Raw genomic sequence first — 12687 nt, forward strand, 5'->3', positions numbered from 1 at the left:
TTGAAGGAGCTCAAAATATCTGAGCTCTTCCTGACAAGGCTGGACAATGTCGTTCTGGCAACTGCGGTGCATAATTTCCCTCCAGCTAGTGTATATACCCTGAAATAAAAGATGGGCTGAACCGGCAACTCGCCCTCATTATGCTTCCTGGGAAGAGAAACAGTCGCCGCCTTTAAACACTGAAAATATGCATAATCGAGTGACCCGGCAATGAGGCGAGAGTGCAATTTCAAAGGAGGGTTCACCTAAACACGATGTGGGTATATTTCTAGAGGAGCACAGGTAAATCGTTGTTTAGTCTGCTTTGAAGTCCAGAAAGTATTTTTAGGAAGTTTTAGTGTGTCCGCAGAGATGCCAGTGCATCCAACCTCCTGAAATGACCTGAGGCAAGACAAAGCTGACAAGGCCTGACTAACATCATGCTGCTTGTTAGTGACTGATGATAGCTAATGAGGAACTTCTTTCTTTCCACTCTGACAAGCCTCATATCTTTGCTGCTCTGTTTCGTTTGTCTAAAACGTCTTAAACAGTGGTATGAAAGCAGCATTCAAACCTCTGAGACTGTTTTAACTAAACATTGAAGATTTTGAGCGATCTTAAAAGAAGGGGATTGACAAGACTGTCTTCAGACGACAAGAAAAAATTCACTGGAAGCTTTGTTAGATACTGCCATGACTCATGAGGGGTGCTGAGTCAGAAGGATCCTGCAAAGAGAAGAACGAAGAGTGGAAAGGATAAATAGATAAACAGCTGTAACCTCATCGACCTGTTCCTCACGTCTGCACCCCCGGGACCAGATTTCACATTCTTACCAGTACCTGAAGCAAGATGATCTAAAATAGACGTTGACTTTTATTTTTAAAGCCTTTTCTAAGCACAAGTTCTGCTAACTCCCACACAGCACAGTAGCCCTCTGGAGATATTTTGTCCCTGAAAGAGGGTCGGAGGAAAATCCACAAGAAAGTGTCGTGTCTCCTGAAGCCTGTCTCACAAAACAAAATGACCAAGTTAGCTGGATAACTGCACAGAACAAAACCTCAAACAGCTGTTTTGTTTTGTTTTGTTTTGTTTGGCTACAGATTTGGTTGGTTCCAGATTTTCCAAGCTGGCCTATCCAACTAACAAGATTCCTATTTGAGAGTCAGAATCCAGATGCTGCAATCAACAGCATCATCTAATCCAAAGATACATTACTCGGTGGTCTTTTTCTTGCAGCTCAACTCTAACCTTTCCAAATAGGTGGCTTTAAAGTAGCGTTCCACCAATTTTGCACGTGGAGTTCAGTTTACTCTGAATTAGAGGCAATTGTGCCAGATTCATCTCAGAAGTGTGTGTGTGTGTGTGTGTGTGTGTGTGTGTGTGTGTGTGTGTGTGTGTGTGTGCAATAATTTATAAGTCATGTGACACTGTGGTTGATGAAAGAGAAATCCAATCGTCAGTTAAATGTTTAGATTGAAAAAAAAATGGAGCCATTCAATCAATCCACTGCCTTCTGTTTCTCTCATTCGCAATTGTATGGCAAGTTGGCAGCTAACATAGGGTGAGAGGCGAGGTACACCCCGGACAGATGGCCAATCTGACGCTAACACAGAGAGACAAACAACCATTCGCACTCACATTAACACCTATGGGCAATTTAGAATCACCAATTAACCTAACCCCACTAAGTGTATGTCTTTGAACTGTGGGAGGAAGCCGGAGTACCTGGAGAGAACCCACACAGTCACTGGAAGAACATGCAAACTACACATGCAAAATGCCACACCTCAGCTTATGAAGGTAAAGAAATAAAGAAAGAAAGATTAGGTTTTGTCACCTTTTATTTCACCTAATGTCTCAGAATGGACGCATTGGTGACAGGGACCTCCTGGCCTCCCTAGTTCTCGGGATGCTGATCAGAGCTTAGGAAGTATTTCTTAGCCTTAGAGGACAGGTCCTATTTGTGCCTTTTTCCTTTATCTTCACCTCTGCACATGCCCGCACCATCTTGTGCCTCTCTAACTTTGTCTCCAGACTGCTCAAACCTGAACTGTCCCTCTAATGTACCTATTTCTGAATCTACTTGTAAGAGTGAGTGAAGGTCTAAAAGTTCAAGTCTAAAAGGCTCCGCGAGCTTTCAAATGGAAATTTTCAATACAACTGTCCTGTTTATTTGAACAGCGCTTATAACCCTGGGACATACGAGTATGTCTAACCAGAATTAAAGGGTCAGCTGCACATGCTTTGAATTAAGGCCCTTTAAAGGTGAGCTGCTCCACGGGGCATAATTAGGTGAAAGTCACGCATTAAAAGTTTTCTTCCTTCAACGTTAAAAGCGAAACCACGACACAAGTTTTAAAGAGTTAACTGCGGGCAGACAGGGAGGAGTGAGGATGTTTCATTATGTCAGCACTGACACACGAACGCCACGCCAGTGACTTTGATGTTTGTCGCATCAAACACACGTCCTAAAGGCTCCCCTGGTGCATTGAAAGAGGGCTTTTGCTTTTTCGTGCGTGCGTCTGTATGTGTGAACGTCACGTTAATCACATCCTGGTTTCCTAGCAACATTGTGCTGGTAAAAAACGGTCTGAAGTTTACAAGCCGTGAGTGTGTGTGATTGGTGAGAGCAAAGAGGGGGGACGGAGGTGTATTCCCAATCAGACAGCTGCTTGCGTGCTTGTGTGTCTGTATCCTGTCCATTACTACAGCAGAGAGAGAGAATAAATCACATGGCTGCTGACTTTGGGCGTGTGGGTAACGCCCAAAGTCAGCAGCCATGTGAGGCATAAACACCGTCCCTCAGGGCAGTGAAAAACAATGATAAGAAGCATTATGAGCAACAATATATCTAAATCTACTTGCTGCTGATTATTTGAACCCAATACTTCAATCACAGTGGGCACAAACATGGATAGCCATTTGCTTCTGAAATCACAAGGGTCTCTCAACCCTATAAAAATCTGCCTTTGAGCCTATACTTGACTGAATGTTCAAAGCGATGATGGCAATAGAGGAAAGAAGCGATTTATCAGAATTATTGCCATTAATGGACCGTGCATCATCTCGGTTTGTACATCAGTAGGTAGTACATGAGCGTAGAAAATTGGGCTTAATAAGTCCAATGTCATCACAACTGCAGCACTCCCCCCTTGAGCTGGAAGAGCTGAAGTCCAAGGCTGCAGCTAACAATCGCTGCGCTTTTATTCCTAATTTATTCAATTATTCTACAAAAAAGAGGTCGTTAGGTCTGCGAATTGACCCAAAATGAAAAACATCCCTGTTATTACTTCCTGAAGGCTGAGGTGACATCTCAAAATGTGTTGTTTTGTCCCATCAACAGGCCCCTAACTCCTCAAAAGTCAGAAAAAAACAGTTAAAAGCAGGAAATCCTAACATTTTGGATTTTTATCTGATTGCAGTGAAGCAAAAAGCAAATGCCTAATCAGTTAATCGCATTTTTCCACGCCACGGCATCGCTGTAATAGACGTCTCTTTAGCAAGCGTAACTGCCATAGAAGTGATGATAATGTAGCTGGATAAAAACCTCCACTGGCAGTGCGAGGACCCCACCCCAAACAGCTCATTAGTCCCACTTTAGTATTTTTTTCCATGCTGCCCCGACTCCTGCATGATCTCACACTCATTACGGCTCAGCTACCTGTGAAAAATATCATTCGCCGCTAATGTTGCTGATTAGCAGCGTGAGCCTGAAATGTTTTAGGAAATCAACGAGCGCACAAAAGGCATCAGGAGGAAGACAGGAATCCAGTTTTGGGGGTGGATCCGACATTTACCTATGCCACACATCCTGCCTATCAGAAAGAGGCCTCTCCTTAATGAGGCCAGTCCTGCTGCTCGCCTGAGCCTCGTTAAGCCTCCTGCCCTCGTTAAGCCCTCTAACACTGTTTTTTAATGAATACCAGAAGCTCTTAGCTTTTAGCCAATGCATAAGAAAATGGTCCTGAACACAGAGAGGCCACTGTGATATTTCCACTGACATCACAGTGACACACTTGTCTAAATGTAAATGTAAGGTTTAGGACAAGTAAAACCAATTGTTTCACTATCCACGTTTTGGAATTTCGTTGAATGTTGTTAATTAAAAAAAAGAAAGAAAGCTTAAAAGGTCTTCCTGTGTGGGTAAATTGCTGTAAGCTCAGGTAAGAAATCCGGCGTTAATGACCAAACGGCTCCCGGCAGTCATCACAGGGGGTTAATGGAGGAGAGGTGGTGGCTGTGTTTGATCTCAGCGGGGCAGCAGTAGCATTAAAACATTCAATGGATCAGCGCAAAAAGGAGCTGCAGTAAAACACCGAATAAGAGGCACAACAACAACAACAAAGACCACACGCTGAGAGGAAGAAAGAAAGTTTAAAATGACCACAGACAATCTGTACGCTGTTGTGTTCTGCTGGCAGTAGTGTGAGTCCCGCAGTAACAACAAAGCAAGGCAGCCAAGTGACCCTTGAAGACCTCCAGGAACCACCAAACCACATTTGATCACTACTGATTTTAAGCAGCAGAGCTTTCAACTTTTAGGCCCCTCTTCTATGGAACCAGCTTCCAGTTTAGATTTGGGAGACAGACACCGTCTCTACTTTTAACATTAGGCTTAAAACTTTCCTTTTTGATAGAGCTTGTAGTTAGGGCTGGATCAGGTGACCCCGAATCCTCCCTTATTGATTTTCCAATAGCCCTAAGCTGCTGGAGACTTCCCATGATGCATTGAGTGGTTCTTCTTCACTCACCTCTTTTAACTCTCTCTGTGTTTATAAGTTAATCATTAGTTATTATTAATCTCTGCCTGTCTTCCACAGTGTGTTTTTTGTCATGTTGCAGATGACTGTCCCTCTCTGAGCTTGGTTCTGCCAAAGGTTTCTTCCTGTTAAGAGGGAGTTTTTTCTTCCCACTGTCACCAAGTGCTTTCTCATACGAGGTTATCTGAGTGTTCTGGTTTTTCTTGTATTATTGTAGGGTCTTTACCACCTTACAACAGGCGTTCCAAACATAAGGCCCAGGGACCAGAATCAGCCCTACAAAGACTTCAATCTAAATAATCTGGCCAAAGACAGCTTTGGAAAATGTGAAGGAGATAGTAAAGTTTGGACTTTTAACAGCATTTTTATGTATTTTACAGCTTGTCCTCCTGATAAAGCTGTCCACCACAGCCATTCAGATTAGAATAGACAATTAAATGACAGAAAAATTGAATTTTTTCACTGTCAGCTACATAAATTTTGAATTTTTACACTGTGTTCACAGTGCAATAAATAAATAAATAAAACAGGACATTTTTGTGAATTAACAGTCTGGGCAGTCAGCTGCCAAAATTTTTGCTGTAATTTTACACATTTATTTCTTACACTTTAAGCCCAAACAGTCGTGCTGACAGATTTCTTTTGTTTACTACAGCAGCATTTCTTTATCATGTACAAAAACTAAAAATGTGCTGGTGAAATCGCACTTCTGTTTCTTACATTGAGATAACTGGGAGATTAAATTGAAGTTAAACTTCTTTACACTGATCGAGAGGGCAGTTTCACCAGTGTGCCTCACCTAAAATCAAAGTGGGCCACGATGTAAAATGAGTTTGAGGTGACTGCTGTTGCAATTTGGTGCTAAATAAATAAAATAGGATTGAACTGACTTGATTTGTTGGGAACCGCCCACATAGGAGGACATCATAATCTTTTATTGTTACAGTGATACGTTGCTGTTGTAGACTGAGGCTAAGTAAGCACTAACTGACTTTCACTAACTGATAGACCTTCCATCTATTGTGTGCTGTGTTCACTGTATGTGATGGGTACTTTGAGACAAAAGTGGCCTGGATGCAGTTCATCTGGCCATTAATGGACACACAGGCTAATATCTGATCTCACTTTTATCAACCACTGTACAATTCAAGCAATGGAACATGGGTGATACTTGCTGAGGCAATAGGCGCAACTTTTTCTGTCTTTATCAGGACGCTTCTCGTATAAACAGCCCAGCAGTGGGTGTCAAATAAGTCTGATCTTGTCTGTGAGTGGTACATGATCCTTGCATCCACTGTTTTACCCATCATTGTAATTCTAATTGGACAGGACCTTCTTGTCCAACAAAGCACACTAAGATCCACAAATCCCTTCATTCAGAACTGACGGGCTTTCTGAAAGGTCAAGAACGTCTAACACCTCTTGGTGCCTAATTAACCTGACTCATCGTGACAAACAAGCAGCTGCTCTACTGCCGTGCTCTCGTTTGAAGCTGGAAAGGCCTGCAAGGATGTGCGCATCTTTGGCAAGGATGCAAGGATTAGAGTTTGATTCTGGGAACTGAGATACTAGGATTTATGACCAAGGCTTGCCGTCTCAGAAACATTTTAGCATGCATGCTAAATGGCCTGGAATCTCACAAGACACCACATGTGCATTTTTTTTATTATTATTATCAAAGTCCCCTTCTCCAAACTGCATAAGCAATACCACACAGCAATGGAACTGTGCACAGAAGTCCAACCCTGAAACGTCATTCATGCAGCGATACCGCAGAACTTCTCAGATGCAGCAGTCTTGTCAAAACACTGCTACATGCCAATATGACAGCTAATAGTCCAGGAGTGCCACAACATATCTGTCATTGTGAAAAGTGTCAAATCTAGAAGTGAAAACGGAGCATTCAACAAGTGGCCTAATCTGACATGCAGCTCTTTATTCAACAGGCACAGCACTGTGCACAAAACAGAGCCTAATATAATAGCTAATGCTAAAAAAAAACTTTTAAAAAGCTTCTTAAACCGCTGAGACAACATGTATAACCAGCTGCATGCAAGACAGCTTTCACCGCCGCTGCACACAGTAAAACCCCTTTTGGTCATCCTCTCCAGTATAACCACGTTAAGGTTAAAAGGAAATGCTGGAAAACAGAGACTAAATCCGTTTTATGATTATTTATAACACATTGCTGGGTTTGCCATTTGCTTGCCAGAGACGCTTTGGAGACCTTTTTAACATTCATGCAAAAGCAGAGAAGAAGACAAGATGTTGTCGTCCTAAAAGAAAAGCAAAGCAACATTAAAATAGTCTTGCAGCGTCTTATTTTTGTGCCAGTGTACAAGCGGAAAAGGCATGTTAGGACACAGTTGGTTAAACGATATTGTACCATTTCCCTTTAAAAATTTCGAACGCTGCCTCTAAAGCGAAATATTAAGGCACCATGCAGCAGATGCGGGTTGTAAAATGCATGCATGCACATGTCCAATAACAAATGCATACAACGTGGGTTTGTCAATGTGTGTGCGCACCATATGTGAACTGATAGTGCTCCAACTGCACAGTGAAGAAATAAAGAAAAGAATATCCACAAAGTACCATGAAATCAAAACTAAGCACATTTTTTAATTTATTGTGCAATATCAAATATTTAATGCTGTATTTCTTTTCCATTTTCCTGTTTGGGTTTGAATCACTGTGCAGATATTCATATTTTGTTTGAAGTTTGGACCGACCGGAGTGATTGTCACTGTAAACTGATTTATTCAGCCTGATATTACTTCATCCTTTGTCCCTCTCTCTTTCTCTCTCTCGGGAGCAAAGTATTATCTATCCATCAAGGATTGTGCTTTTTTTTTTTCAAGAAAATGTGGCATTTTGGCAGTGCAGGTAATCTGATATTTATACGAATGAAGTGGATTTTATTGGATTACAGGAGACAGAGAAGCAAAAGAAGATAAACAGGAATCAGAGAGACGGAGAAAGGGAGAGAGAACGAGAGAGATAACCTGACAGAAGAGAGAGAGAGAGTTTCCGCTGGCTCCGGCTAAAGCTGCAGACTTAAAACCATACGCTTGTCATAGTGTTGTGTGTGTCTGTGTGTGTGTGTGTCTATGTGTGTGTGTCTGTGTGTGTTAGGTGGGCAGGGCTTAGCTGGAGGAAAGCTGCTCATACTGGGTTCATACAGCAGGATCCCCGGGACAAACGGAGAACAGACAGCACGCAGACAGACGGCGCGAGAGCGAGACAGGTAGAGACGCAGACAGGGAGGAGAAGATAATGAGGAAGATGAGTCAGGAATAGACAGAGGAAGGTGAAGAAAGCAGGACTCGGAATATGCAACATTTCTCCTCCACTTGCACACAAAGTCTCATTAAGCCAATGATCGTGTATTATATATGACAGGCGGTGGATTGAGCCAATCAAAGTGCACAACAGTTGACAGGCAGCAGAGCGGGTCAGGCTGCCTGCTAAGTGTTATATCAGGCACAAACCTGAGCCAACCAGATAACCAGGGGACAGCCAGCGTGATAAAGAGCCAGACTAAACATCAGCAGGAGAGTTTTGCTTGGCTCTGAGCGGTTTAAAAAGAAGCAAGGCTAAGAAATAATGAAAAGATCAAACTTACCAGAGTCTTGGTCCATTTTGACTGACAGGGCTGGGCTCTGGGGGGCTGAGTCTTCACTCAAGGAGTAGCTGTGCTCTGCTTGAATATCTGTGAGATTAACAAGGCCGTCTCACAAGGATGGAAAATGTAGCAGTGCAAGCTCTGTGTGTGCAGATTTGAGAGCTTTTTCATCGACTCAGTCAATTGTTTTCAGTTCCAATTTTTAAAAATAATTCAGTCATACTCTCTGTCATGTAAATACAGAGTTATAACATGACAACACAATTACAGAAAGAAGCCACAAAGCCAGTTCAGCGCCCGACACCTCATGAATGAGCTGTGTCACTGCAGTGCTTTTCCGGTCTCTTGGCTGCATCAGTGATAGCTATTAAGACATATTTTGTCATTAAGGCCTTAATCGATGATGATCATGAGAGCATGGGTTCCTCATGAATGCTGCCCCTCAATATTCATGATTTTCTTTAATTAGACAGAAAAATCTGCTGGGAATTTCATTATGTCCAAGATTTAAGACTCTCACAATTACTCCCAGTGCTGTGCATAAGTCTCGAGCTACCTCTCATTTCTTTATAGTTTGCTTCCAAGGAGCGATAGTTCTCCAAGGTCTTTCAACCATTTTCCTTTGGCTCCTTTTTGACCCATTATCAGTCCAGTCCTGACCATTTTCACAGGAATGTTTTGTTTATTAAGCCATGTAACACTGACCAATGAATCACTCAACCACAAAAGGGCACTCTACTCAAAGGATGAACCAGTGTTGATCCTACAAATAAGAAAAAATTTAGCAAAGAACCCATTTTAAATTGTATCTTTAGGCACTTTGTTGCTAGGAGACTGTCACAAAAACACATCATTTGTTCCCATTTCTTTATAGTTAAATCTATGAAGCATGTCAACAATAACACAGGATTAAAAAAGTATTGTTGCACCAACAAGCTGAGAGCCATTAGCTGAAAATCTGCCATATCTCATCATGAAATTGAGTGTATCCTTAAAATCTTGAGGAAATAATTGAGGACAAAAGAAGAAGAAGCAGACCTAAAAAAAAATCACTTTGGATGAACAGTATCTGAAACTCATGTCCGTAGGAAACAGGAAAAATCCAGCAAAGACCTGACACAGGACCTGAGAGATGCAACTGAACTTTTAGGTGATCAGCTATTGTTCAGTGAAGGCTCATTACAAATTCTCACAGTGGAAGGATAACAAGGAAGTCATTAAGAAGTCATTCTTTAGAAAGAGAAATGAGGAGAAAAGGCTGACATATGCCAAATTACACAAGAATTGGACTGAAAATCAGTGGCAACAGGTCTGATGGAGTGATGAACTCAAATGTGGTTCGAATCATTGTCAGGATATGTGGAAGAGGTTATGAGAGAGGTACAACAGCGAGTGTCTGCAGTCATCTGTAAAACACAGTGGAGGCCCTATCATGGTTAGGGGCTGCATTTCAACCAGTGGTGCTGGAGTTCCTGCCAAAACTGATGCAATTATGACCACAGAAAGGTACCATCAGATTGTGATTCACCATGCAATACCATCTGAAAAGCAACTAATCAGGAACAGCTTCATTGTTCAGTATGACAATGATCCAAAACACACTATCAATGCAGTAAAAGCATACGGTACCAGTCATGGATTGACCTCCCCAGAGCTCAGACCTCAACATTACTGAAGCTGTGTGGGAACATCTTGACAGAGGAAAAGGCAGCCAACGTTCAAAAAGAGGTTTGAATGTCTTTCAACAAGCTTGGAGAAATATTCCTGAAGACTACTTAAAGAAATTAAAGGAAAGCTGACTAAAAGAGTTCAGAATAAAGGTGGTCATACCAAATACTGACTATCAAACTCATTAGAATAATCTTTTCCAGAGTACTAAAAGTACTATTTTCTGGATAAATGTATACATTCATGATGCTATGTACATATTCATACATAGCACATATTCATATGTCCCTACATAGTGAGAGTGCTGTTAAGACTTTAATGTAAAAGTGACTCAGGCGTTCTTGAGACATGATAATAACATAACATCCTGTTTTTTGTCCTTTCTTCTAATCATTCTAATGACTTTGTGACTATGGCAACGACTAACAGTGACACTCACTTGTCTCAAGTGATGAGCTGATGACAGCATCCACAGGCTGTGAGCGCCTATATTACAATAACTTTGAGCTGATAAACAAGATCCAGTAACAAGCGAGTTTAATCTGTTCCGTTCTGCAGGCAGGAGTTCTGGAAGTCAGACTTTGGCAACAGAAGCTGGCTCTCATATCATGAAATTTGAACTCTTGGGCACAGAAGGAGCCAGCGCTGATGTCAGTGAGAAGGCTTTTGAGTCAACCCAAGTAATGAGACTGGGGACTTTTCTCCCCAAAGGTTGGCTAAAGCCGGGTATGCAATGATATGGTTGCCACAGTTGAGCTAGTTCTGACCTTTAGACAGGTTTGAACGGTGAACTTCTTACAGTGGCTTTTCCCATAACTACTGATGTGACTGGTTCCAACTTTCTAACTTGTGCCCAGCAATTCTGGCCCTGGCGCCAGTCATTTGGTGAAAATGTATGAAACTGGTTCTAGAGTAGGCACCAGCATTGCTGCTTCATTGGTGAAAAAGAGGTAAATGTGCAGTTCTGGGCTGCCCTCAATGAACAAAGACCAACAAAAAAGAACTGCGGTGCTTTCTTGAGTCGCGGCTCCAGACATCTGTTATTACTGCGCCAAAAAAGAGGACAAAGAATGGAAACACACAGCAAATGAATTGCAGCAACTGGCCTTAGCTTAGAGTTCAATAGCTATTGTCATCGTACCAGCATACGTAAGTCCAACCTGGTGCTGTACCCATGTGTATTCGATCCAAGGACCAATCAGTGCTCCTGGCATTACTGGTGATTACGGAAAATAAGTGAGAAGTAAACAACTAAAAGGGATGATATGGAGCAAAAAAAAGCCCAGCCATAAGGAGCTGTGTGTGGGTTCGTGTGACAGGTGGATTCTGATTATCTCTCATAATAAAACAAGAGGAGCTCACCTGGGCTGCTGTCCATGTCAATGTGTAAAAATGAAGGTCTTTCTGCCAGTAGGGGTCGCTCTAATACATGGTCGTCGAAGAAACTGTTAAATAATTCACTGCTGAAGTCGTCCATCTGGTCACCTGAGAAAGGCTGGAAAACATATACAGAAACAGACACAGATAAAGGAGTATTTAGCTGACGTTACTTTATAAAACCACTCTGGTACAATCAACCTTATGCAATTCAATGTTCAATGAAAAACACAAGGATAAAGACAAGGGAAGATGGGCTCAAGGTATGGCGCTCAAATGCTTTTCTTTCTCCAACCAACAGTGCAAATCTGAAAACATCCAGCTTTCAGTGATATAAAAAGACAAAAGTGACAAACCTTAGATAAGCTGGGACAAGAAAATAGCTGGAAAATTACTTCATTTTCAGTAAATCGACTCATCAAATAATGGACCTATACTTTCAGTTCTACGACAGACTTATCTCTCAGTGTCAGAAACAAGACAACATAGGCTGTGTTGATGGCACGAAGAGTCAGTCAATGGGAAACAGCATTGACAGATTAATCCTCTAGTCTGGATGAATGAGTCACTGAGCAGAGAGAGACGGTGTTCTGGAAGCAAGGGACAGCACGGTGCTCTGATTTCACTGGTTCACTGGTTTATGCACACATAAATACGCATACACACACACACACACACGATATGAGTCACCCTGGTCTTCAGAAAACATGGGAAAAGCAGAGCCAAAGCCTATGCGCACATACACATGGGTTGGTTGGAAACCCATCAACACACTGCTTGGAGGCTCTTCAGACACTGACAGAAATAACTTGATTTAATTAGCAAGAAACACAAAAGTTGATTTACATGTTTTATTCCTGGAAATTAGCTTAAGCGAGGCTCCCAAGAACTGCCAGAAGTGTCACAACAGATAAAATCAGTCCAGGAGCAACAATAAAGACATGATTGGGATAATAAATACAAGGCTTACCTCAATATTTCAAATACTAACAATGGATCATATGCATGGAGGGAAAGGGCTTGTAAGAACTGTGAGAAACCAACTGAGGGCTACCAACGGAGCTGACATAAACACTAAGTTTTAGAGCACATTTTAAATTTGATAGGTAAACATGACTTTCTAAGCCTTCCTGTTATGATTAGATTCCCGTGTCTGTCTATTATGGGGGAATTTTTCCCCCCTGTGAATTAATACTATCAGATAAAGCTCACATGAGCAATTTACTTTTAACAGATTTAACCTCTTCAAAAGTATATCTGACTTTTATTAATTGGCTT

General features: G+C 41.8%; 1 protein-coding gene across 1 annotated transcript in view; it reads right to left on the reverse strand.

Moving 5' to 3' along the window:
• creb3l1 (cAMP responsive element binding protein 3-like 1) overlaps positions 1-12687 on the reverse strand; it is a 40317-nt gene that overhangs the window by 15208 nt on the left and 12422 nt on the right. The window contains exons 2-3 of the mRNA XM_031749656.2: positions 11395-11527; positions 8365-8451 (exon numbers count right to left, since the gene is read on the reverse strand). Coding sequence (XP_031605516.1) covers positions 8365-8451; positions 11395-11527 — 220 coding nt within the window. The remainder of the gene's footprint in view (positions 1-8364; positions 8452-11394; positions 11528-12687) is intronic.

The sequence above is a fragment of the Oreochromis aureus genome, linkage group 23 (genome assembly GCF_013358895.1).
Source record: "Oreochromis aureus strain Israel breed Guangdong linkage group 23, ZZ_aureus, whole genome shotgun sequence".
In the NCBI taxonomy this organism is placed as follows: domain Eukaryota; kingdom Metazoa; phylum Chordata; class Actinopteri; order Cichliformes; family Cichlidae; genus Oreochromis; species Oreochromis aureus.